Genomic DNA, 27,538 nt, shown 5'->3' on the forward strand with positions numbered 1-27,538 from the left:
CAGAAATCACTGCCTGGATATGGAATATCCATCATACCCCTGCCCCTGTACTTGCCACCATCCCTAGATGGCTTTCAGCTGTAAACCCTTTTTAAAAATTTCAGCAGACTTGACAAGTATACAGTTGTTACCACTTTCATTTATTTTCCAGTTGTACTCCAGGTTCAGTTGGATGCTCTTGTAAGATGCTACTGCTGTTTCCAGCTACTATAGCTGATTTGGTTAGTTTATTTTAAATTTCATTGTTTATTGATTTCAGGTTGATTTTATAATTGTATATAAAAAATGTAAACTGTATATCTGCATATTGACCCCGGAAGAAGATCAGTATGTTCAAAATATGTTAGGTCTGAACTTGTTGGTATTTGTGTTGTACACACTGAGATGTTTTATGTGTGCCCAATAGCTAACATTCTTGTATGTTTTTTAAACTTTTTGAGCTCTAATAATAAATTGTTTTATTTTCCTGTATATGGTTTTATCCCTGACCTCTGCAGTTCTCACATGTTTTTCAGGTTGGGTTTTTATTTCCCTTTATGCTCTTGATTTTATAATTGAACCACATATGACATTAACTGCTGCAGACATATGGCTATGTATACAGGTATATTAAAATAATTCAGGTGCACTGTGCAGTATAGTTGATGCAGTCTGTTTAATATACCATGCAGTCTAATGTAGTCTGATGTAATGGTTAGTGCCAGAGTAAGATTTGGGAGACCCATACGCGGCCTACCCTTGCCCCTAACCCGGAAGTTACAGCTGGTACAGAATACAGCTGCACGGGCCCTCACTAAATCATCTTGGAGGTCCCATGTTCAGCCTCTGCTGAAGCAGCTGCACTGGTTGCCAGTTTATTTCAGGATTAGGTTCAAGGTTTTGGTATTAACCTTCAAGGCTATACGCGGCTTGGGTCCTGCATACTTGAGGGACTGCCTATCTCCTTATGCCCCCCACAGGGCACTACACTCCCAGGACCCCGGGAGGAACGCCTGGCCTCAACAAGGGCCAGGGCCTTTTTGGTCCTGGCCCCTACCTGGTGGAATGAGCTCCCTGAAGAACTGTGGGCGCTGTCGGAGCTCTCTGAGTTCCGCAGGGCCTGCAAAACGGAGCTCTTCCACCAGGTGTTTGTCTGAGGCCTGGTGGTGGCCTGGGGGCTAAGATCTGGCCCCTCTCCCCAGAGGGGGAGGCCAGTATTAGACAGGCCTGGTTCCCCAGAATGTTCCACCCTATGCTTAATTATCTATCCGCTCCCTTCTGCTTATCCAGTAGGCGTGTTTGGGAATAGTTTTTTCTTAATCGCCATCATTGTGACTGAGTCATTGTTTTAATAGGGTTTTAATGGGGAATTTTAATGGTTTTTAATGTACTGTATTTGTATTGAAATATTGTGAACCGCCGCAAGCCGGTTTCTGAGAGCGGCGGTCATACAAATCAAATAATAATAATAATCAAATCCCATTCCACCACAGAAGCTTGCTAGGTGATCTTGGGCCAGTAGTACAGTCCTCAGCCTGGAGGACCTCACAAGATTGCTCTGACAATAAAAAGGAGGAGAGAAGACTTATGGAAGCTTCTTTCAGTAAGGACAGTTCAAACTCAACAGCGTAGAAACAGTTTTAACACAGGATGACTTGCTTGTCTAAAAGAATTCCTACTTGCACTAGTTACTCACAACTATGGTTCACCAATTCCTTGTGTTTATTATGCAATAAAACTGTATTCTTACAGTTCAGCCCTTCTCCCCTAGTTTTATGATATCCTTCTCTAAAAGCTGATTATACAAACTACTAAAAGCTAATCCTTCTAAGTGTATGTGTATGGCATAAACGTAAAGGTTTTCTGAGTCTTCTAAGTGTACGTAGAATCTCATTGTAGGGACAGGGAAGACTGATTTGTAGTTCCGGCATTGGCAAGTGCTAAAAATAACACACAGGAAAAGGCTGCTATTCAGTCATACAAATAAACTTTTCATCCCTTCTTGTTATGCATCTTTCTGATCAGGATTGCCAGGCACGGTCTGGCTGCTGGCAGAAGATGAGGGGAGGTAATACTTACTGTGGGGTTCCGATTCTCATCAAATTATTATGACACCTCTGGGTCATTCCATAAGTGACATTATCTTGCTTTTACAAAGATTGTGGCCACCCCCATTTTGGAGGCTTCCTTCTGTCCACCAAACATATGAGCATTGGCAGGCATTAGCCTGCCATTAGCAGGCAACTGGTGAACCTATTCATACCATTGTACTACTATTATAGGAAGATTTGTGTGGGAAAAGAATTTCAGTCCTTCTTACAGTAGCATTTTGAGGTAACCTCATATGTGGCACTGAAGAACCTTCCCATATTAGATGTCTGCTGCTTTCATACATGCTGAATAATACACTTTGAATTCACTTTCAGTGCATTCTGCAGCGGGGTTTTTACTATGAAACTGCAAAAGCCACTTACAAATGATCACCATATGCTTTGATACTGGATTGGAAGTGCATTATTCACCACACTTTTATAGCAGTTGGTCATTTCATGGGAGCAATTCAGTTATTTGCTAAATGAAACTTGACTGTGAACTGGATAAACAGCCAAACAATCCCCTAGAATTCAGTGTACTTTACACAGGGAGAATCAAACTGCCTTTTATCAGTGATCAAAGGTTCTCACCTCCCCATATGTTGCTTGATCCATCCGTCTCCATACAACTGTGAGACATTTCTCCCAGGGAATTGCTGGTAACTATCCCAAGGCCAGGGAGTCAAACTCAAAATTCCATTACATTGCCATCTCTTACAGTCACATTATCACAAATAAAATACATAGTGAGGAATATGGATACACAAGTTGAACAAGGTTAGCATGAATAGGTAAAGGTATCCCCTGTGCAAGCACCGAGTCATGTCTGACCCTTGGGGTGACACCCTCTAGCGTTTTCATGGCAGACTCAATACGGGATGGTTTACCAGTGCCTTACACAGTCATTACCATTTTGACACCCCAGCAAGCTGGGTACTCATTTTACCAACCTCAGAAGGATGGAAGGCTGAGTCAACCTTGAGCCGGCTGCTGGGATTGAACCCCCAGCTTCATGGGCAAAGCTTTCAGACGGCTGCCTTACCACTCTGCGCCACAAGAGGCTGTTTTAGCATGAATAGTGAGATAAAAAACCTTTTCTTCTGTTGAGTCCTGGGTATGTCATAGTATTGAGTTTTGTAATAACTTGCATTTTTGCAATCTCCCTTCCTTGCCTGTTCTTGAAGTTCCTTTGCAATACAAAAACTACTCTCAGGTCCGTTATTGAATGTCCTGGAAGGTTGAAGTGCTCACCCACAGTTTTTTTTCAATTTTATGGCTTTTGATGTCAGACTTGTGCCCATTAATTCTTTGGCGTAGGGTTTGACCTGTTTGCCCTATGTAGAGAACAGGGGGCATTGTTGGCACTTGATGGCATATAATAAGTTGGAAGACGAGCAGGTGTATAGGCCTTTGATGGTATAGGTGATGTTGTTAGGTCCAGTAATTGTGGCATTGGAGTGTATATGGCTGCACAGTTGGCATCTGGGTTTGTTGCAAGCTCTAGTACCAGTGTCTATGTTCACATGAGATGCTGCATTGTTGTGGGTGAGGAGTTGTTTGAGATTGGGGGGCTGTCTGTGTGAAATAAAAGGTTTACCCCCCAGTGCTTGGGAAAGGGAACTGTCATTTTGACAAAGGATTATCATTGGTGGTATTTGGTTGTGACACAGTCTACTGATGTAACAGAATTGATTTTTGCTATATATTCCCTGTCATGTAAGAAGATCATAGTCTGACGAAGAGTGCTTGCACTAGAAAGCTGATGCCCTGAATAAATCTTTGTTGATCTTAAAGGTGCTACTGGACTCTGATTTTATTGTGCTACTTCAGACCAACATGGCTACCCATTTGATTCTATCCTGCATAGAATGAGGGAAATCAAGAAAGGAGAATGGTTTGATTGCCTTTTCTTTCTCTACGACAATGTAATATAAAACTAGAAGTGCAAGCCAAATAAACAGCTAAAGTGATTAACTGTTTGGCAATCAATTAATGATATTAAAATAGATTTGGATGCTGTTTCCGCCTAACTGTAAATACTCCCGAGACTGTTGTTTCCCTTAACACACAACGGATTTAAAAATGCCATTAATTGTTAGAATGGTCTACTCATTTTGCAGACTAAATCTCAACATTCTGCCGCAACATCCCTCCAATCTTAGGCACAGAAAGTGTCTAGAGGCCCCTTGATCGTCTTCGGAGGTAACACTGAGTAACTTCAGTTGACTCGTGCTGACTGTAGAGGACAGGATGCTTACAGCAGCTAGACCAGCCACATGCCCACTAGACCCCTGCCCATTATAGCAACTAAAAACACCAGATAAAAGAATAAGGGGTCCCCCTCTGGGAGTTAATCAACCTCTCCCTTGAAACGGGAGAATTCCCAGAGGGGCTGAAAGAGGCAGTAGTCTGCCCATTGCTGAAAAAACCATCTCTTGACTCACAAGAGCCTGACCACTACTGATCCATTTCGCACCTAGTGTTCCTGGGAAAAAATGTTGAAAGAGTTGTCACAGACCAAATATCAGCATTTTTGGAAGAAGTTTCAGTACTATACCCATCCCAGTCAGGTTTTCGGCCTGGCCATGGGGTCAAAACAGCACTAGTCACCCTGACGGACGACCTCCGTTGTCAGCTGGGCCAAGGCGGGTCAGCGCTGCTTGTACTATCAGACCTACTATCAGCAGCATTTGACACAGTCATCCATGAGCTTCTAGCTCACCGCCTTGCTGATGCTGGAATACATGGGACAGCCTTTCAGTGGCAGATCTTTCTCTGGGGTCATGGACAAAGGGTAGCAGGAGAGAGATCATCAAGCTGCCGCCAACTTACATACCAAGTCCCACAAGGAGTGGTCCTCTCTCCAATCCTGTTTAACATCTTCATGTACCCTCCTGCCCAACTGGCATGGAAGTCTGGGCTGGGATGTCACCAATATGCAGGTGACACCTAGCTCTTCCTCCTGATGGATGATCACCCTTATTCCCTCCCAGAAGCATTAGCCAGCTGCCTGGAAGCAGTGATGAGATAGTCATCTGAAGAGTCATCTGAATCCTTCAAAGATGGAGGTCCCATGACTGGGCAGGAAGGGTCCAAGCGAGGAAGTGCATTTGCCCAACCTCGACGGCTAATGGTCCCTGGCCCCAAGGAAGTACGCTTGACCTCCACCAGGGCCAGAGACCTCTCCATTTTTGCCCCTAAATGGTGGAACGAGCTCCCAGAGATCGGGAACCAAATGGAACTAAAGCAATTCCACAGAACCTGCAAAAGGGAGCTCCTCTGCCAGGCATTTTGTTGAGGTCAACCAAAGCTAGACAGTATCTACTAGGCCCCCGAACCTCCTTCCCTTGAATCCATATGCCTGAACTGACCAACCATAGTCTGTTAGATTATTACTCGGTTATCTTCTATGTTTACTGCTATTATTGCTGTTGCCATTCATTCAATATAGTCATTAAGTTTGATGTACTGTTCTTGTTCCTCTACATTTCAGGTGAACTGCCCTGAGTCTTAGGGGAGGGCAGTATATAAATGTAATTAATAATTCTACAACACAGCTATTACAAGCGAACACAGCAACAACCTGCAAAATAATTAGCACATGCACTACTAGTTCAAAAATAAAAGTAGCTATACAGGGTTGCAGTAGGGTACTTACAGATGACAGGGGCTTTCACTGGTGCTGTAATAATGTCACCAGTGACATGCTGATATAACCTCACCTGCAGCCAGAAGAGACATCAGCATGTTGCTGGGGGCATTTCGGCAAAACTATGGTTTAACCTGTGTCCTCTGGTGATATGCTGACATCACTTCCAGGTGCAGCAGAGTGAAGCCAGTGTGTCAGGACACTACTACATTTCTTCCCATTCCCCATCCCAGACAGCTGAACAGTGGCGAGGAAGCCCTAACGGGTGGCAGGGGATCTCTACCCCCAGAGGGGGAATGTCTACTTAAAATGAAATTACATTTATCCAGCATCAATAAACCTACATATTATTTTTCTAGTTAGCATTAAATGTGTCAACATACTATACAGTATGTACAATGGTACTAAATCAAGACTAAGTTATATAATAGACTCAAACTGTAAGACATTTACAGAACAGAGAGATTCTAATATTACATCATCTAAATATATTTTTGGAGAAGCTGAATTGGTCCCCAAGACATGACATGTTCCATACTGATCATCCAAAATTCTACAGGTGTCCCCAACCCCAATATATTACCTGCTAAGCTTTGAATAGCTCCTTGTGGCTTCATAAAGTTCTTCCACCTCATATATGTTAGTGTCATGATCTCCAATACTGCTAGAATTCTGCCACTCAAAAAATGCATTTCTTTCAGTGGATACAAAAGGCAAGTTTTCATAGTCTGGAATTTCCTCATAATGGCTCACGTTTTCATAGTCCGGTATGAAGTCCTGTGAAAAAGAATTCAAGTTCTCTTGCAATGCTGAGGGTTGTTCATCTAAAGACTGTGATCTCTGATTGGCTGGCATTTCATTCTGATTCCCTGATCTGTGTTTTCCCTTTTGAGCTGCTGGGCTGTGTTGTTCTAGAGAATGTGCCTTTGAGGATTTGTTTTTTCTCCCACTGGTTGAACAAGTTATATTCCAGTTTTTGCCATGTCCTTCTCTGCTAGAAACTGTAACAGCAGTATTATCTGTAGATTGACTGCCTTTGGCCAAAAACTTCTGAAAGTCACTTTTTATTATACAAACAGATAGTTTCATGTTTAGGAATTTCTTTAATGAATTTTTCTTTTGAGTTTCTCTTTGCGGCTTGTTTATTCTATCGATATCTACAGAGGACAAAGATTTGGCTCGAGGTTTTGTCACAACACTTGGAAATTCGTTGCTTTTGGAACTCTTGGTGTTTTTGAAGGCTTCTGGATTGCCTGAAAATGGAAGGATAAGGTGAGGTAATTTCCAGACAGGCTTCTCCATAGATGACTTTGGAGTATCGCAGGATAGCAATGTTCTTTGCTCTTTGGCAGATAAATGTCTTATTCGCTGACCCTTCGGAGGGGTTTCCAGCAGCATCTCTTCATTAAGATGGTAAGTCCTTTTCTCTACAGACTCATCTGAGGCAGCCTTTTTCAACAGCCCAGCTGCAGGAAGGCTGCGCCTTTGAGGTTTTTTAGGAATTATTTTTGGTAAACCCTCACCTTTTAAGTTTTCATCCTTATCTTCTTTTCTTTGTTCAGTATCAAAGCTATTAAAGGCAGGCAAGTGTTGATTGGCAGGCAAGTGTTGATTGCAAGACAGTTTTAATTGCTTAGGCAAACTCATAGAAAGATTAGTACACCTTATAAAGCTAGTCTTGTTATCGCTAGCAGTCCATATACCATCATCGTCCACTATAATTTTGGCAGAACATATAGTGTTATGGTCTAAAGAATGTTTGACATTTTCTTCCAGATCAGAGGTTTTATGTAGACCCTGTGGCAAGAGGTTCAGTTCTTTGGAATCAGAATATTCCTTTGCTGGGTACATTTTCTCAACACTGGAAGTAGTGACATCAGATTGATCAGCTTTGGGAATAATTTCTTGATTGTTATAGGAAACACTTTGAACAAGAACATTTATTTTGGCTGTTTTTCTAAATCCACACTCAGAAAGTCCAGCAGAATCACACTTGGAAGTATCTAGTCTTTTTATTCCATCAGCTGGAAGATCCACACCATCTTGTCGAACAAGGCATGGAACACGTAGCTTTCTTGGTTTTGGAACTGGGAGAGCTTTAGTTGATGGAAGTACATCTGTCCCAAAGGAAGTGAGAGATACATCACTTCCTTTTATGTAGGTATCTGGACACAAATAACCAGTATCTACTTTTTCCTCAGGAGTTTCTGAAATATCAGGTGTAACCTCATTTATGTTGATTGTGCTAGCTGAATTGACATTAATTGCTTCCAAACTAGATGAAGACTGGATGAGGTCTTTCAGTTCAATTTTAATGCCATTATTTTCAAGTTTATTCAAGGGTTTCTGCCTCAAATGGCCATTATTGGGGGAAATATTATGTACACCTTTGAGTTTTTCTTCTGTAAAATTAGCCTTTAAGACTACCCGGGTTTTATTTACAACATTTTCATTATGGTGATCAAATACTGTTCCAGGTTTCAGAGGTGATGCTGTTTTTTCACCTATGTCAATATTCTCTAAGTTTTCCAGTTGCTCAAGAATGGTAGCATTTTTACATGTATTGTTCCCATATCTATGAATGCATTCAAAATTGCATGAACACACTGATATAATATAAGCAGCATTGTCATTTGGAGCTCCATTTTTGTAATTCAAATTAACTAAGTTTTCTGAAGAGTCATCTTGGCCTGCTTCTAAACTCTTGGAATTTTTTGTTAAAGACGGTGGTACTGTTTTAATGTCAGTAAAAGATGAGCACTTGAGAACCTTTGGCTTTGGTGCTATTGCTGGTTTTGCTTTCTTTGTGGGCTGCAAGATATCTGCAAGAACAACATCTGGTTTGGGGGCAACAGGAGGTGGCATTAGTTTGTGTCCTACAACAAATTTTGGTTTTGGGGCCACTGGTGGCTTCTTAATTTCTAGAAAGGAAGAGGGAGAGAGAGAAATTAATTTGGTCATTATGATTCTAACTTATTATAAATAACAGAAATACAAGATAAAACACAAATCCAGTAGTACCTTTAAGATGCATCACACTTATTTTAACATAAGCTTTTGTGAGTCAGAGAATACTTCATCAGATGGATGGATGTGAGGAGATGTTGTAAAAAAGAGACCAATCATATAAATCAATCAACAGAGTTGGTGAATGCCTCTCCTAGCAGTATAAGATAGTGTAGTTTAGGATAAACATAAAATCTAATCAAGGAAGGTCCAGTGTGAACATAGATAGGCTGAGCTAATTAACTAATGCAAAGGGTGGGTCATATGCAGCTATTAGTACATATCTTGTATGAGGAAACAAAACCCTGGGAGAGTTTACTATCTCCAAGAACAAATTCTCTTAATTATTTTGATAAAACAATCTAACATGGTTCTCTAGAATTAAAAGACTATCCATATGCCCTTCTGAGCTCCAAATAGAAAGGGAAGAGCAAAAAAATATGATGAGTAGGAGTATGTAACTTAGTTATGAATGAAACAATTTTTGCATCAAGAATTCCAGTGAAGTAGGTAACATAATTCTAGTGAATGTGACTCTAGAGGTATAATTTATGTTAAAATTAGAAGATAAACGACCAGAATCAGAGATTCAGCATGAAAACCCAGAGAAAATAACAAGTGGAAAGCAAACTTGCACTAAAGGGGAGGGGAATATCAATGGAACGAAGAAGAAAACCTTATAGAGATGCATGGCACAAGCAAGAGAAAACACTTTTGCATAATAGGACCCAATGTATGAACCAAACAAGTCCAGACATGGCTATCTTTCATCCATCTATTAGAAGACATTTGCCTTCCAGCCCACTCTTTTCCTGTCAAAGTAGTGATATAAATCATAGCATCTAGAGCAGCCTGGGAAACTTTCCAATCTGAACACTCTGCAGTGCATACACACAGCTTCCTTCCCATTTATCTGTCAGATTCAGCTTCTGTACAGCTCCAGGCTGGGCAAGACCAAAGCGGGAGGGAATATGCTGAAATTTATAGCTTGCAGGAGCAGGGCTTCAACTGTTCAAAAGAGCAAGAAAGCCTGAAATAGAAACTTTTATACCCAAGAGCTTCCTTGGCTGATGTCACTAAATTCCCTGCTTCCCCTATTAAGGCCACAACTGGGTGGTGACATGCAGGCATGTCAGTTCAAATCTGATTCAGGATTCCTATGCTGACTACGACTGCCTCTACATTAGTTTCTCACAGGAAAGCAAATCCTCTTTTAGGTTGTTGTGTTTTTGTTTTTGTTTGCAACTGCACTAAAAGTAGCTGCTTGCCTCTATACTGTTGGGATATTTGAATATGCAGAGAGAGTAGAACACCAGGCTGCTTAAAGAATAAAACAGTTTATTCAGAAAAGAAACAATTATGTACAGAAATAGAGAGAGACCTAAATAACTAATCAGTTGTCTGCAGTCATTCTTCTGTTCAACAACTTTTCTGGAAGCAAGCAGGCAGGAAGCGTGTTCAAAAAGCAGGCAGTCTCCTGTTGAGCCAGTAAAGGCACTGGTGGAGATAATATCAATATTCCTTTCATATCTAAGGTAAGTATACTCCAATGCCCCCTCCAAGACACCCTTTATACTCTGCTCAATTATGCACATTGCAGATCTTGAATATTACAACATACACAAGTCCATATAAGCTTCAGCTATCACTGTAGATATTTAAGCAGTATGCAAAAACTCTGCTACTGCATTTATTAAACTATTTTACCTTTAAGCTATTATACCTTTATAAGAGCAAACTGAAAAGTTGCTGCATATTTTTTGTATACCTGAATATCTAAACCAATCCAACATGGTCACCCTACCCCACCAACTAGCCTTCATATTTCAAATAAAAACAGGCTTCTTCCACAAAATCCTATTTTACAAACACCTGCAGACTTGTAGCAGAATTCATTGTTCTGCTGTCTCCAGGAGAGCTGCAGACCTATATCAAGTCACTCAATTTTCTACTGACCCATAGGCTTTGAATGCAACTGTGCGTAAAGCCACTGTCTCCTTATTTTGGTTCTCCAGCAATTAAGTAGAATCATCACCTATGATCTCACAGCTCAGTATATTGCTTTCTGAAGAAATCCCTTTAGATTTGAGCGCCCTCAGACAATTCCATTTAATCCAGGTCTAAACTTGCCTTTCGCTTTATTTATGTTACAAAGTGTATATCCCACACACAGATTTATTTAGCGTGAATCATACTCAGCCTGGGTTTCATATGCCCAACCCATCTTCCCATCAGAGCAGATCTTTTCATTGACTATATTGATAATTCTGTTTCAGTCACTTCTCAGAAGAAAATGTGCCTATGAGTTTCTAGAAAGTAAGAGCACCTGTTCATAAATGGAGAGAACCCCCATGAATGCCCACCTCAACTGCCTTCTGGCATGTTCTCTATTTCTGGATTTTTACTCCTGCATCTCTCATCCATTGTGATGCTATCTCAAATTGATGTTCCTCCTTTTCTTTAGCACCAGCTTATTACCCCCTTTTGACTCACATTTGAAAAGTACCCTTCTCCTCGCAACAGCACAGCTCTGTGTAGTTCTTCAATAATTGTTTTGGATTAACAGAACATACACTGCACACAAATACATACAATTATTCTACATTCCCACAGACGGATGCTAAAATTTATGCTCTTTTTGTCTATGTTGCATACTGCTTGTGCAGTGGATGTGATCCCCCCCCCCCAAGTTTTTCAATATAAAACACAAAAGGAAATTACTCACAACATCCCGGAAGATCATGACAATCATTCTTTGAAGCGGGGGGGGGGGGGGGGGATTACAAAGCACTGCTTTAGAAAATAGGTTAATTGCATCTCTAAACTAAAAAGAAAGGATCAATCGAAAAGTTTATTTTATTAACCTCATGCTGTGAACAAAAAGAGAAACTAAGAATAACTTCAACATGGATACAAAAGAGACAGTTTCCTTAGCCTAGATAGTGCTAGATCTAACCTGGATAGCCCAGGATAGCACTGTTGTCAGATTGCAGAATCTGACAACCGGCTAGTAGTTGGCCCCGGCTAGTAGTTGGATGGGAGATCACCACAGAACTCCAGAGGCACACAGAGGCAAGCAATGGCAAACCACCTCTGAATACTTCTTGCCTTATTAACTTCATGGGGGTGCCATAGGTCAACTGTGACCTAATGATTCTATGATTCTAATGGCCAAAAAAAAAAAAAAGAATGCCACCGACAGAGTAGGAAACCGGATGTTTTAATGAATCAGAAGGCCACTAAGAGTTCATAGAATCATAGAGTTGGAAGGCATCTCATGGGTCATCTATTCCAACCCCCTGCACTATGCAGGACACTCACAACCTTATCACTCATGCACTGTAACCTGCCACCCCCTTAAACTTTCACAGAATCAGCCTCTCCGTCAGACAGCTATCTAGCCTCTGTTTAAAAATGTTCAAAGTTGGAGAACCCATCACCTCCCGAGGAAGCCTGTTCCACTGAGAAACCGCTCTAACTGTCAGGAACTTCTTCTGGATGTTTAGCTGGAATTTCTTTTGAATTAATTTCATCCCATTCGTTCTGGTCTGTCCCTCTCGGGCAAGAGAGAAAAATTCTGCTCCATCCTCTATATGGCAGCCTTTTAAATACTTGAAGATGGTTATCAGATCCCCTCTCAGTCGTCTCCTCTCTAGGCTAAACAGACCAAGCTCCCCCAACCTTTCTTCATAAGTCTTAGTCTCCAAACCCATCACCATCTTTGTTGCCCTCCTCCGGACATGCTCCAGTTTGTCTACATCCCTCTTCAACTGGGGTGCCCAAAACTGAACACAGTACTCCAAGTGAGGGTGAACTAGAGCAGAGTAAAGTGGTACCATCACCTCCCATGATCTGGACACAATACTCTGTGTGATATAGCCCAAAATATCATTTGCCTTTTTAGCCACCGAGTCACACTGTTAAGTCATGTTCAATGTACAGTCGACTAAGTCTTCTAGATTAGCGATCCCCAACCTGTGGGCCGCGGACCACATGTGATCCTTCGACTAATTGGAGGTGGGCCCCGAAGGACCCCTTCTCCTCCCCCTGGCCCTTTACAACACACTTCGGGTGTCATTGTCTCCCATCACTCTACACCGGCCTGCCTCTGGGCTTGATCCGGAAACTGCAACTCGTCCAAAATGCGGCTGCTAGAGTCCTCACAGCTACACCATGGAGGGCTCACATCCAGCCAGTTCTGAGGCAGCTGCATTGGTTACCGGTCGCCTTCCGGATCAGGTTCAAGGTTTTGGTTTTGACCTTCAAGGCCATCCGTGGTCTAGGCCCAGCATATATGAGGGACCGGACCACCTTTCGTCCTATATCCCCCTGCAGGACTTTACGCGCTGCGGGGGCTAACCTACTGGTCGTTCCTGGCCCCAAGGAAGCCCGCCTGGCCTCGACCAGGGCCAGGGCCTTTTCGGTCCTGGCCCCAACCTGGTGGAATGAGCTCCCGGAAGAGCCGAGGGCCCTGCGGGAATTACCAGCATTCCGCAGGGCCTGCAAGACGGAGCTCTTCTGCCAGGCTTATAACTGAGGCCGGGCGGAAAGAAGATCAGCCCCCCCCCCTCACAAACTGGCGGTAGAGAGTGTCACCCCCCTCCTGTAGTTGAGGATGCGGAGACCAAATGAGCAGATTACGCCATCGCTGTTGCCATTACTGTAAATTATCAGATCTTATTGTTATTTTATGGTTTTAGGGGAAGGGGTTATGCAAGCCGCCTCGAGCCTTCGTGGGGAGGCGGGGTATAAATATAAATATCATCATCATCATCATCATCATCACTCCCAGATGGGACTATCTCGTTGCAGAGAAACAAGCTCAGGGTTCCCATTGATTTGTCATTGTCATGAGTTAAAATTTCCATGAAAATAAAATGTTCCTTATGTTCATTGTTGTGGCGTGTCTATATCTTATTTTGAAGGGATGTTTAAACATTACCATAGCGATCAGAGAGCGTTAGGGCAGTGGTTGAGAGTAGAGGAGTAAACTACCCCCCCCACCGGGCCTCAGTAAAAGGTGTTGAGTGGTCCCCGGTGATAAAAAGGTTGGGGACCACTGTTCTAGATCCTTTTCGCACCTGTTACTGCCAAGACAAGTTTCCCCAATCCTATATTGGCGTGTTTGGTTTTTCCTAAATGCAGAACTTTACACTTGTCCCTACTGAACTTCATTTTATTCAGTTTAGTCCACTTATCAAGCCTATCAAGATCATCCTGTATTCTGATTCTGTCTTCAGTTGTGTTTGCTACCTCTCCCAATTTAGTATTGTCTGCAAATGTAATAAGTATCCCCTCTAAACCCTCATCCAAACCATTTATAAATATGTTGAACAACACAGGCCCCAGGACAGATCCCTGGGGAACTCCACTTATCACTCTTCTCCAAGAGGATGCTGAACCATTAACAAGTACCCATTGGGTACAATCTGTCAACCAGTTATCGATCCACCTGAAAGAATTAAGATCCATACCTCATTTTACCAACTCCCTTACAACTCTATTATACTATGATTCTATGATACACAATTAGGAAAGGATAATGAGAGGGACAAGCCACTAAGGAAAAGCTGTATTCTTGAAAGTGGGGGATTAATATCCGGATCCCATTTGGCTCAACAAATGGGACATGTTGGATACAACATTCATTCAAAACATTTATTCACATACCATTTAGTCGGTCACTTATTTGGTCTTTACTTCATGGATCCTTGAATCTTTGTTCCTACCCTCCTAGCATTGGCATTTAGAGGTTTTCTGCCTCCAGATATCAGGGCACAATTCCAAGTGTTGGTTTAAGAATATGGTTACATCCACCTGAATCTTACTTATTAGCTTTATAATGGTTTTCCAGGTTGATAACACAAGCTTGCATCTCAGCCACAAAAAACATACAGTCATTTAGAGTGTTTAGGAGGCAAAGACACGCCATGTATTCCCTCATTCTACACCAACAATAAAGCCTTTTGTTTCAACAATGCAAACAAATTCAGCCGCAGGGGGAAAATATGAGAATCCTGGAACTGGAAGATATGTACTTCCTTCCTTTTTTCCAGCCACTAGTTAACACTTCCCAGTTTGGCATCTACTGACCCCAAATTAATCTACAGTTCTTTAATAATAGCAGCTATAATTCTTCTCAGCTCCTTCTCTCTGTGCCCCACCTGTTTACTCTAGTGAGTTTGAGACAGAACTAGTATATTTTCAGTAAGAGATCAAATAGGCATTTCCATCTTGGTAATCTTGGAAGTTTTTGCATCAAGTGTACCCTAGCCTAATTAAATCTGTGTGTCTCCTACAGAGCTTTGTCCATATAGGGCTTTGTCATCCTGTCTGCAACACCCTTTTAATTACCTCTCCTTTCCCTCAAAAAGGCTTGCTTAACTTTTTTGTAACTTGTCAGGTGACTAATAAAGGCATTTCAAATGGGAAAAATTAAAATGTTGCTTAGCAAACCAAGAATTCAAAGTGACTTACAAACTGAGATGTAAAATCAGGTAAACTAAAGTAAAATCAGATAAACTACACAACTTTCCATAAAAGCAACATAAAACCAGTAACAACATAAAGCACAAACTAAACAACAACAGTGACAAAGGGAACTCAGAGTAAATTATAAGAGTATCTCCGATTGACATGCAGAAAATCCCAGTTAAAAGGATCAAGTAGATGTTAGCCTGGGACCCAGGACAGACAATACTGACCTTGATGGGCCAATACTCTGTCTCACTCAGTATAAGGCAGTTTCATGTTCATGTGTCCAAAACGAAGATGTCAGGAGTACAACTCTGTCAGCAAAAACCAGCAGGTGAAAAATAAAACAAGCCTGCACTAAGGGGATCAATTATATCTCATATGCTTTTTGAAGTAAAAATAAGCATCTGGGAGACCAAAAGCTGGGGGAAATCTGAGTTTCCTGAGGCAAGGAAGTCTAGAGGCTGAAAACTAAAGTCCCTGAAACATGCATACCAATCTGACCTCAGTTAACACTGAATATGGCAATAGCAGCCGATTGCAGGCAACAGGCAAACTCACATGGGCGGGAGACAGCCCCTTGTCTATCCTAGTCCTATGCTGTCCTATACTAATGTCTTAAATTGGGTAATCAGCAACAAATACAGAAGGCATAACATTAATTAAACATTCGCTCCTCAGAAAACTTCCTGTTAAATGTCTTGCTGCAGCACATGTGACAAAGTTTCAAAGCACTCCACAGCACCAGATATATGCTGAAGTGGCCGAGTGACGATATTATTAAGGACAGCCTTACTGTGGTCAGAACCACAATCTCAGTAACAGCTACTCAAAGTAAACCAGTCTGATCTGGTATATAACAGTCTGTAAACTAGTTCTTCAAGCAGCAGAGCTGGATCCCCAAGTACTGTCAGATTGCAAATCCTTGTCCTTCAGGAAACATTCATCCCTATTCAAAACAGGCTGTGAATGTAGATCAAGGTTCAGCTCTACAACCAACAGAACACTCATTTTGTCAGGATTATATTTTAGTTTGTTTTCCCACATCCATTTGTTTGCATACTGCTTCCAATCTAATGCTGCCATCACTTAGCTACAACTAGATGAAGAGGAAAGGAAGTTCTGTTGGTGGTACTGCATCCCAAATATCCAGATAACCTACCAAAGCAATCTTGTGCGCCCTATGCTATTTGACATCTACAATGTGGGACTCAGAAGAACCTTTCATGAATGGGCAAAGCACCCATCTCCCAGTACCTTCTTCTGGAATGGTGCACAAGGAAAAGAAGCAGAAGCCAGTAAACAGCAGTGCCACCAATCCTGTTTTAGCTAGGCAATTAAAAGACAATAAAGGCTGATGGAATCAAAAGCTGCATCGATGTCAGTATGGCATTGCACCGTGAAATAATCAAATGCACTGTCTGAGATGTTTCCTTATTTCAAAGCTAATTTAATGCTTTGAAAAGACAACCCGTCATGTTAGGTGGAAACTACCTCCCTTAGGCTGCCAGGAAATCAACTGGACTTATCATTTTGGCAGGAACAAATGTTTCAATAAGCACCTAACAATTCTTGCAGTGTTTTGAGGCCTCCAGACCTTACCAGTGGTCTATGGCAATAATGTATAACTTTATACCATCCAAACAAAACAACCAATCTAACATATGTCCCACCTTCTACATTTGTGTTGATTATTGACCGATAACTAAGACAGCCACAGGGCTGCCGCTGTGGCCATGAAGACACTGTGGGGAGATGTGCAGGATCTGGAAGCTCACCTCCCATGTTTGGATGGGGTGCAACTGACACCTGCACCAACCAAAATGAATTTGGGGGTGATCTTTGATGCCTCCCTTTCCATGGATGCTCAGGTCACGAAGGTAGCTCGAATGGCATTTTTTCATCTGTGCCAAGAGCAGATACTAGCGCCCTACCTGTCCCCTGAACATCTGGCCGCAGTAATCCATGCAACGGTCACATCAAGGTTAGATTCCTGTAACTCGCTCTACGCGGGTCTGCCCTTAGCTTTGACGCAGAAATTACAGCTGGTATAAAATACGGCTGTGAGGGTCCTCACTGGTTCATCTTGGAGGGCCCATATCCAGCTGGTGCTACATCATCTACATTGGTTACCAGTTTGTTTAAGGTTTTGGTTTTAACCTTTAAGGCCATATGCAACTTGGGCCCTGCATATCTGTGGGACCGCTTGTCTGCCTATGCCCCCCCCCCGCGGGGGACTCCACTCTGTGGGTATGAATCTGCTGGTGGTCCTGGGCTTCCGGGACATTTGTCTGGCCTCAACCAGGGCTTTTTCAGCTCTGGCCCCAGCCTGGCGGAACGAGCTCCCAGAAGAGCTAAGGGCCCTGCCGGAGGTATCAGCTTTCTGCAGGGCCTGTAAGACAGAGCTCTTCCGCCAGGCGTATGGTTGAGATCCTGGAACTACCATCAGAGGATCATCTAATAGTGCTGAGATCAGGACTCTTGCTCCTAAGGAAAGAGCTCTGGACTGCTAGCTGGATGGGGTGGAGGGAGGAGATGTAGAGTTAACTCCAATGAATGTGTTTTAATATGTTGGTGATTTTAAGGCTTCAGTGTTTTTACTATTTTATTTTTAACCGCCGTGAGTCTTTGAGAGCGGTGGTATATAAATCAAACAATAAATAAATAAATAAACTCCTGGGTAGGGGATGAGGCAGGAGCAAAGCAGAGAGTCAGAGGAATAGATTCAGTTGGGCAGCTGTGTCGGTCTCAAGCAGCAGAACAAAATTTGAGTCCAGTGGCACCTTTAAGACCTTTCACACAAAAGTTTATATAGTGAATAAAACTTTTTTGGTCTTAAAGGTGCCACTAGGCTCAAACTTTCTTCAGACAAAAGGTTGTAATGGTTAGAGTGTCAGATGTGGATCTGGAAGGTTTTTTTTTTCTTTTTTGCCATCAAGTCACAGCTGTCTTATAGCAACTGTTCATGGAACTTTAATGCAGGAGAAATTCAGGAGTAGTTTGCTATCTAGAAAACCTATTTCCAAATCCTCGCTCTGCCATGGATCCTTACTGCAGCATCTTGTGCCATTCTCACCAACTTGTGAGGATAAAATCAGGAAGAAAATGATGGAGACTACTTTGGGTCCCTACAGTGGAGAAAGGCAAGGTAAAAACGAATAAATAAAGGAGGCAGCAGTAGCTGCTGGCCCTGCAAGTCTGCCACCTGACACTACAACCTCACTTCATTATAGAGCCAGTTCTAATGATAACCAGGGTTAACGCTAGTCAGGGTTAGCTTTTAATCAGTTTGCCACAAAGGCATGTAAGTTGCTTGCAAACCTTGTGTCTACTGTATCTGCACTAGGGAGCACCACAACAGTATGACTGGGCATACAGAGTATGAATGCTTTGAAGAAGAGTAATTTTACACTTAGTAATCCATCAATTAAATCCGCAATTGAAAGAGCACAAACACTTAAAATAGTTGAACACTGCTATTCTATAAAAATATTTCTGTCGCAGAGCAACTACATGCTCAATTATTAATGACTGTAGCTTTCACAACTGTGTGTTTTGTCCCCCCGCCACTATTAATTGAATCCTGCCCTTACAGAAACCTCTCATGGTTTTAAATGTCTCAGTTTTACATCTGTTCTCCACAGCTACTGTAAAACAGCTGATCAGCAGGACAGATCTAGTATTCTCAATTCAATGAAGATTGTCATTAGTCTAACAGATGGGCAAGCAACGATAAGGATAACAAGCCTCTGTGAAATAAAACAAAAGAACGTAATCATGCAACCTTCTTACTTTAAACCCAGAATTTACTAAATATAGCTAAAGTGAATTACAGCACAATCCTAAAAACAGTGGCATGCTTCCACACTCCCTGACTTTCAATGGATCTAGAAGAGTGTAACTCAGTGCAGGATTGCACCACTAGTTCTTATGTGTAGTCTACTAACAAATAGGCAGTCTTGAGTAAGACTGAATATTCTTTTTTGGGAAAAAAATTTCACATTCAAAACAATTAAGGCTATCTAGCACAACAAAAGGCAGCCATAAAGTATTTACTTTGCACTAAAATAAAAGTATTCAGGGCTATTTTCCACATAAGAGGGGACCACTCTCAAAAGCAAGCTTAAACTGTTGCAGTTCTGCTCACCACCTCCCCCAAAACAAATCCAGGCTTCTGTTGTGTGCAACAAGAACTTAATGGCAGTTTACAAAGTCCAGAGCTCAGTCCAGTGAAAAAACTATGTGTCATCAAAAGGACAACAGATAAGACCAACCACTTAGTATTCATTTCAGCAAGAAACTAGTCACCAGATTATTTTAAATACCATCACACACGATAACACTGGGCACGGATAACCTCACTCTGAAGAGGGGAGGGGGAATGTGTAATAAAGGACAAAACATGGCTCAGTAAAAAAGACTGCTGGAGTTGTACCTCCCAGTTTCCCTTAGAGATCGGCTTTTTGTAAGCCAGAGCATCACATATGCTTTTGGCTTAATGACTTTTCTCCATGTGGTTCCTGGAATGTGTAATTCTTTCTCTCATCATGCCACCAACATTAACCCTACCTCCCCATCTGCATTTTACATATACATACTGCAGGGTGTGCAGGATGTGCAAACAGCAAGGTCTTTTAACATGTAAAGAAATTCTTCAGACTGTTCCAGACACTTCCAGCATAAAGTCTACACTGTATATACCTGCTCTGAATCACAGCATATAGCTTAGAATGAAGCCTACCTCCTTCCGCATAGCCATGTCTTAAGTTCAGCTTCATGTTTACTTAATAGCCATGCCAGTATCATGTGCTATAAACTGCCTTGACTGTCAATGAAAAAGGCAGACTACAAATGAAGTAAACAAGCAGACAGATCCCAGGAATTAGCATCTGCCTACCAATAATCCTTGCATGTATATATAACATTGGAATGATACATGGCCTTACAGTATAGCTAAGAATAATCATTATTTATACTCTATCAATCAATAAACCTTTAACGGCATAGTCTGTAAAGAGACTAACAGTAAACAGAACAAAACAGCAAGTTAATAGAAAGGAACTAAAACTGAATAAAATAGATAAACAGGGGTTATCCAGATTATTTATGTATTGAGGGGGTTTGCTTCTTCACTAATGGCAATTTGATATTATGTTTTTCAGTCGTTCAAGCAGTTACTAGGAATCACTAACATTGACACCTTTTGTTAGACCAGTCCATCAGAACAGCCTGAACACATTAACAGATACTCTCCCATGTATAGCTGTCTTGTATCATTTTAGTCTGGCTAAGATCAGAAGTTCAACTGTATGGCCATTATGGTGAAGTCAAAGAGGCTTAAACCAAGTAGAAGAAGAAGAAGAGTTGGTTCTTATATGCCGCTTTTCCCTACCCGAAGGAGGCTCAAAGCGGCTTACAGTCACCTTCCCATTCCTCTCAAGTAAACCGTTTTCAGGATCACAGTGCCATTTAATTACTTGCAAGTCTGTATAGTATAATACAAAATGTGACCATGGAAATAGCTCAGAATGAAAGTATCAAAATAAAAGCATAGTAACAAACATAATAACTGACTGAACAAGCTAATAATTGGGGTTTCATAGACAAATGCAAACAGCACTGTTCAAAAGCACAGCACACGCAGCACATAATGTTATAATCAGAAACCAAGCTAATTTTGTTATCCCTGATTTAGGCCCTGGAATTAAAATAATACACCTTATTTTTTTAAGTTGACACAGGATAGTGTCAAACATTAGCAAAATGTATGCCCCAAAAGTTAGAAATTCAAATAAGAAAACCTTTGTCAAAAGTTCTACTCCACTTGCCACAGCCAATTTTGCACAAAAACAAATGCATCTTCTGAGGAACACTTCATTAATCAATTTAAATCCCAAGAAGGCCTGACAAAGAACTCCAGAGCTGTTCTCCATCACAGCACAGCCAGCATAATGCAGGTATTTCACCTCCTACTTTGCCTAGCAGCTGGCAGTGACTTCACTTGCTGGGATGCCCCTTTTCATGGGATCCTCTTTTAAACCACCCCCTCTCTGTCACCCTCCCCTGACTTTCTGTTAAGCATCTGTTTAAGGGATACATATTTCACAACATCTGAAGTAATCCAAAAAGTTTATGCTGGAATAAATTTTGCTACCCTCCTGCTTTGTAATGCATTCTGTTTAATCAAAAGCTTGCTGCATATTCTTTCAGCAGCAATTTTATGAGTCCAGCAAAAATAGCTGCCTCACCTATTTGAGAGCCTCTACTTTCCTGTGCTTTATAAAACAAACCAAGTTCACAGCAATATGAATCCCCAGAAGCAGAAGATAAACGTACAAATAACCGGGGGGGGGGGGAGAAATCGGTACACGGTCACTTTACAGGTATCATCCTATAATGGGACGCGCCCCTCCACGGCTGTTTAATGAAGGACCGCAGGACCGGACCGGACCGGACCGGACCGGGGGGGGGGGCTTTTCCTGCCTTCTAGGGAGCAGCAGTGTGATGAGCCTCTTGTGGCGCAGAGTGGTAAGGCAGCCGCCTGAAAGCTTTGCTCATGAGGTTGGGAGTTCGATCCCAGCAGCCGGCTCAAGGTTGACTCAGCCTTCCATCCTTCCGAGGTCGGTAAAATGAGTACCCAGCTTGCTGCTGGGGGGTAAACGGTCATGACTGGGGAAGGCACTGGCAAACCACCCCGTATTGAGTCTGCCATGAAAACGCTGGAGGGCGTCACCCCAAGGGTCAGACATGACTCGGTGCTTGCACAGGGGATACCTTTACCTTTACCTTTAGGGAGCAGCAGTGTAGGAGTGGGTTCTTCTAATTCCATCCAGACCAGGCAGGAAACCGGGGGCTTTGTTTACTACCTCAACCCGAAAATCGCCCACAGAAGCGCGGAGGCACGTCAAGCGTCCTTCGTTTCACCCTCTAACGAGACCTTACAAGACCCGGGGGGGGGGGGTCTTTAAAAACGCCGTCTTTGGCCACAAGAAACCTGGGGGCGGAACGGAGAAGAGACTTCGGGTCCTCGGGAAGCGCTTGTCCGCTCCCAGAAACGAGACTCGCCCACCTCTGTGCTGCGAGGGAGCGAAAAGTTCACACCAGAGCAGAAGCGGCAAGAGGCCAGGAGCTCCGAGCACGAAGGCTGGAAGACCCCCGAGCAGACGCGCTCCTCGAGGCTCGAAGGGGGAAAAAAAGAAAATGAGCCGGAGAGAAGAGGAAAAGAAGCCATTTCCTCCTATTGTATTCAGCCGGCTGAGGCTGCGCTGCCCGTGTCCTGTTTCTACACCTCCAACGAGCCGCCTTTCCAGACAGGCGCGGGGCTGGGGGGTCGGGTTCCCAGCAGCTTCCCCTGGGCACTCACCGGCCGAACTCATGGTGCCTCCCGCCCGCGCGCCTTTTCTTCCTGGCGGCCCTCTTTTTCTAAGGCATGGAGGCTCCTCTCTCGTTTGCCGCCGAGAAGCGCAGCTTGCGCCTTCGGCTCCGCTGCAACATTCCCGTAGCTCAGAGCGCGACCGACTGGCTGAGCCAAACCCAACAGCCACGAGCTCCAGTCATAGCCCCGCCGGCCGGCAAGCCAGCTGCGCCACAGAGCCCCCTACAGGCCGCGAACCGCAAGCAGAGACCAAACGAAAGACACTCGCGGCCCCGCCCCGTCCTTCCGCGCTGAACCTTCAATCAACGTTTCGTGGCACGCCCACCCGAGTCTACTTGCCCCCGCCTCCTTTCGCGCGGAGCCTGCTGGGAGTAGTAGTTTTCGTGGGTTGGCGGTTTTACCGTGCCAAAGTGCTATAGCGCGGTGCTCGGCCGACTCGGTTTCCCAGAGTGCCTGCAGAGAGTGGCACGGATGGCGGAGAAGGATGACACCGGAGTTTGACGACGAAGTGGTGTTTGAGGTAGGTGGGTGTGGGGGGAAACGTCCCTTTGAGTCGCTCTTTGTTCCGAGCCGCAGGAGACAGGACTGGGTGGGGCAGGCGGCGGGGCTGGCCAGGTGGGCGAGGGCCGCGGGGGCGGTGCGTGTCAGAGGGGTGGCCCCGACAGGGAGGCGAGCCTGGGGCGTCCCGGGCTTGAAATCTCACCGCGCAAAAGAAAGGGATACTGGTAGTAGCAGCGAGGCAGGTAAAGGATGAAGCCAAAGCTGGGAGGACGGAAAGGGACTCTGTCCAAAATGTTCTTCCAGTTTCAATTAAATAACCCTTTGTGGCCCTGACAAAGAACACATGCTTAACTCTCAAGGGGCTAACTGTAATATTGGTGTGGAAGGGACTGAAGGCTGGCCTAGTCTCTTAGCAAAATATAGTCCGGAAACAGCAGCCGTATAATTATTTAGGATGGATTCAAGGTCCGCAAAGCTCTTCTTCAAGTTGGATGTTCATTTTGTAAAACGGTAGGGGGGAAAGACTCATAATTTGTAGGGTTTTTTCTTAATGAAACAACTGGAATATTTAGCCCGCAAAACAGCTACAGGGAGCTTGAATACTCGCTTGTACTTTGTGAGCTTTCATTGAATATAAAGAGTTTATGAATTATGAAAACCTCCTGTATGCATCTCTTTCTGATTTGTGACAATCTTATTTTTTTTAAGTTGCAGTCACCATGTGCAAAGATGAAAAACTGGATCCCAATGAAATAGGTTGTTGTTGTTGTTTGAAGGGAACCTGGGTTCTCCTTTCTGGTATGGATGGTGGAGGTGGCATATATGGTGATTGGTTTCCATGTTCTCGGGCAGATTGTTACACTTACTATGATCTTAAAGCAGTTTTTAGAAAATTATTTGCATAGAGCTTCTAAAAATGCATGAAAGTGTGTTTGTTGCATGTTGATGCACAGTTGCTAATTATAAACAAAAAGAGTATATTTCCAGGTATGAGGGTCTTCTAGCAGGATTACAGTGGGTAATGATGCTGCTTCTTTAAGCTGTACCATATTCCAAAGCTAGTCTGCTGCATAATCAGATTTCTTGCAAGGATACTAAAAATATGTTTTTAAATGGCTTATAAATATACACATTAAGCATGGAGAACAGGTAGATACCAAAGCAGTGTCAGTCCCATAAAGTTAGCAGTGTGTAGTCTTGGGTCATTCCTAGCTAGATCTTGCAAGTATTACAAAAATAACCTACTCCTTCACCAGCTTTCATTACAGCTACCCAAGTATTTCCTTGGTTTTCACCCTATCCCTCAAAGCCATTAAGCAATTGGCTTATACTAGGTAATACTGCACAATCCTCAAAATCATTTTGCTTGTCCAAAGATATTGTTTACAATAATCCAAGTTAATTCACTCTTTCCATCCATTAAATTTTTAGTTATATGCAGAAATATATTTCAGAAAGACAAGCAATTAAGATGACATATTATGGGAACTACTTGGTTTTATGAGATGTCCCACAGTAGGAAACCCTAGCAGAACTTCAACAGCTTTATCAATCTGTATTTGATGAGAATGTTTTAGCTGTAATAGTCCTAGGATAGCCTCTTGTGGCGCAGAGTGGTAAGTGGCAGAAATGCTGTCTGAAGCTGTCTATGAGGTTGGGAGTTTGATCCCAGCAGCCGGCTCAAGGTTGACTCAGCCTTCCATCCTTCCGAGGTCGGTAAAATGAGTACCCAGCTTGCTGGGGGATAAAATGATAATGACTGGGGAAGGCACTGGCAAACCACCCCGTATTGAGTCTGCCATGAAAACGCTGGAGGGTGTCACCTCAAGGGTCAGACATGACCCGGTGCTTGCACAGGGGATACCTTTACCTTTTATGCTGTTCCAGGTACATGCAATCTTATGGAAGCTACTGGAAGACTCAGGCTTGATTCTCTTCTACACCATAGAAACTTTCTCAGTGATCTTGGGCCAATCATACACTGTCAGCCTTACATACCTCATATCCGGCACCTTCTTGAAGAGAATCTATGTAGGGTCAGCCCAGTCTTGTACTTGGAAGGTCTATCTCCAAGGAATAAAAGGGTCATGATGCAGTGGCAAACTACCTTTGTCTGGCAACCAGACTATCTTAGGATCTCCTGACTATGTCACACACGTGCCAATAAATAAATAATGCCTCATAGAATTCTTGTGAAAGTAAAATGAAAGCGAGGAGAATAATGTAAGCAACTTTGGATCCCGACTGGGGGGAAAGGTGTGTTTATAAATGAATAAATAAATACTGGCCTGGATGGTGCCTGAAGAGAGCCATCTTGGTACTTTGAATTCCATGATGGAAAAAATATATAATTCTAATAACAGTGTCATTATTTTAATAACCCAGTCCTTTGGTCTAGCCAAGATGCCCACTGTGCATTCCTACTTGTGTTATGCAAGCTAATTGGTATCTTACCCTCTGTCCTGTCTAATTGTCTTGGTATCATTTACTCTCTTTGGTACTTTTGGCCATATGACTTCTAAATTCAAAATAAAATCCATACATTACTCTTTGGCCACTGCTCTTAGCCATTGGGAGAGCCTCTTGTGGCGCAGAGTGGTAAGTGGCAGAAATGCTGTCTGAAGCTGTCCATGAGGTTGGGAGTTCGATCCCAGCAGCCGGCTCAAGGTTGACTCAGCCTTCCATCCTTCCGAAGTCAGTAAAATGAGTACCCAGCTTGTTGGGGGGTAAAACAGTAATGACTGGGGGCAAGGCCACCCTGTATTGAGTCTGCCATGAAAACGCTAGAGGGTGTCACCCCAAGGGTCAGCCATGACTCGGTGCTTGGACAGGGGATACATTTATCTTTACCTTTAGCCATTAATATGTGTATCACCTTTTCATATTGCGCCTATTTTCTTCTGATGTGTGATTTATTGTAGGCTTTCTGCAGTTCAGTTCCATGTTCTTGTGCAGGGAGCAATCCTTCCGACCCAGTTACTTCTGTCGTAAGTGGAAGACTACTCTGTTGCTGTCTCTTACAGTTCAGATGTTCTTCATGTCTATGGACCAAAATTCAGTTTGAAAGTGGATGCAGGAAACTAAAGTGAAAATATATTTTAATATATTTTAATGTCACAAGCATTCATCCATGCTTGGTGTTTATAGATTTAAAATAAGAATAAGGGATGGCCAAAGAAACACAGTGGAAATACATGGTTTGCCCAATCCAAACTATCCAAAATACTATCCTACTGATTTCAGTTGGACTTAATTCTAGATAGATTTCAGTACTGCTGGTGATTGGAGTTTAAGATTTACAGAGTTGTGTGCAGATATTATGCAAAGAGCTATTTGTATTACCTAAGTGACTTAGATTCAAGTCTCAATTAGACTTCACAGCTGAACTATAGTTAATCTTACAGGAATATACTGTGCACCCATATGGTGTATTTTTTTTTTAATTTCAAACTAAATTTTGATTGGACCATAGTTCATCCAGGTCCAATTTCTTGGTTGCCAGATTACCACCCGCATCAGTAAATGGAATGAAAGTCTGCAAGAGCTCAGTGCATATAAACAAACTAAATTATGACACTGGCATACAAATTGGGTCCTTATCTGAATGCTGGTCTGCAACATTGTAGTTGACAGAACTCCACTGAAGTACAGGTAATAGTGTCTTGAAATTACTGCAAGATTACAAATAATTTTTCTAAATCCTCATGTAGTGACTAGTAGATATTGGCTTACTTATGGGGATTTTCATCTATATAGCAGTTTTCTGGAAATCAGAATGTGTTAAATTTGACAATGGGATTTGTTCCGTGGTAAATGTGCCTTTTTACTGTGAAATTCCTATGATTTTGTAGCAAAAAGGCACAAAAATACACATTTCAATGTATGAGCAAATTGTAGTATCCTCTCTAAAGCAGCATTATCATAGGTTTCAGTTTAGTCACAAATTAAATTTTTTAAAAATGGTGCCAAAAGTTTCTCATTAGATTTAAGCATTACTTTAGCACAGCCACAACCTTTTTTCTTTGTTATAATTTATTAATGAAGCATGTGCTGTTACTAGAAACACTGAGTAACATTTTTTTAAAGTTGTTCATTGAATATCTATTAGGGATAATGGAAGCATTCGGAAGTAAATAAGATACCTGAGCCACTAGAATGAAACACATTTCACAATACTGTTGGTGTTGTATTTCACCTTTTCTTTGTACTTGAAGGATTCCTGAAGTGGTTCCACATTTAATCTGGAATTGTCATTTGTCCATTCATTTTTAGTGAAGGATCCAGATGACATTGTTGACGGTTTATTGCATTACAGGAATTTCTGTCATGTCATCTTGTAGTACTTACAAAAAAAAAGAAAAGAAATACAACCGTAGTACTGGGCTAAATGTTATGTTTATTCCATTAAAAGTAGTCTCCAACAAGCCACATTCTGATGAGAATTCTGAATCTTTACCAGAG

The 27,538-nt window shown here is 42.5% G+C and overlaps 2 protein-coding genes across 11 annotated transcripts in view; one reads left to right on the plus strand and one right to left on the minus strand.

The window, feature by feature from the left end:
• FGD6 (FYVE, RhoGEF and PH domain containing 6) overlaps nt 1-22,811 on the minus strand; it is a 68,258-nt gene extending 45,447 nt beyond the window's left edge. Inside the window, exons 1-2 of one of the 3 annotated variants that reach the window (XM_077339062.1) lie at nt 22,565-22,811; nt 6,305-8,642 (exon numbers count right to left, since the gene is read on the minus strand). In XM_077339062.1, coding sequence (XP_077195177.1) covers nt 6,305-8,642; nt 22,565-22,577 — 2,351 coding nt within the window. In that variant the 5' untranslated portion in view covers nt 22,578-22,811. Of the gene's footprint in view, nt 1-6,304; nt 8,643-21,002; nt 21,141-21,987; nt 22,119-22,564 lie in introns of those variants that run through there. The other 2 variants (XM_077339061.1, XM_077339060.1) reach the window with 2 other exon arrangements.
• Nucleotides 22,812-22,959: 148 nt separating this feature from the next.
• The window catches only part of VEZT (vezatin, adherens junctions transmembrane protein), a 43,801-nt gene continuing 39,222 nt past the window's right edge, over nt 22,960-27,538 (plus strand). For 3 of the 8 annotated variants that reach the window (XM_077339081.1, XM_077339082.1, XM_077339083.1), the window contains exon 1: nt 22,960-23,096. In XM_077339081.1, coding sequence (XP_077195196.1) covers nt 23,061-23,096 — 36 coding nt within the window. In that variant the 5' untranslated portion in view covers nt 22,960-23,060. Of the gene's footprint in view, nt 23,097-23,299; nt 23,320-23,785; nt 23,834-24,953; nt 26,729-27,538 lie in introns of those variants that run through there. The other 5 variants (XM_077339085.1, XM_077339084.1, XM_077339078.1 and 2 more) reach the window with 5 other exon arrangements.

This window comes from Paroedura picta, chromosome 5 (genome assembly GCF_049243985.1).
Source record: "Paroedura picta isolate Pp20150507F chromosome 5, Ppicta_v3.0, whole genome shotgun sequence".
In the NCBI taxonomy this organism is placed as follows: Eukaryota; Metazoa; Chordata; class Lepidosauria; order Squamata; family Gekkonidae; genus Paroedura; species Paroedura picta.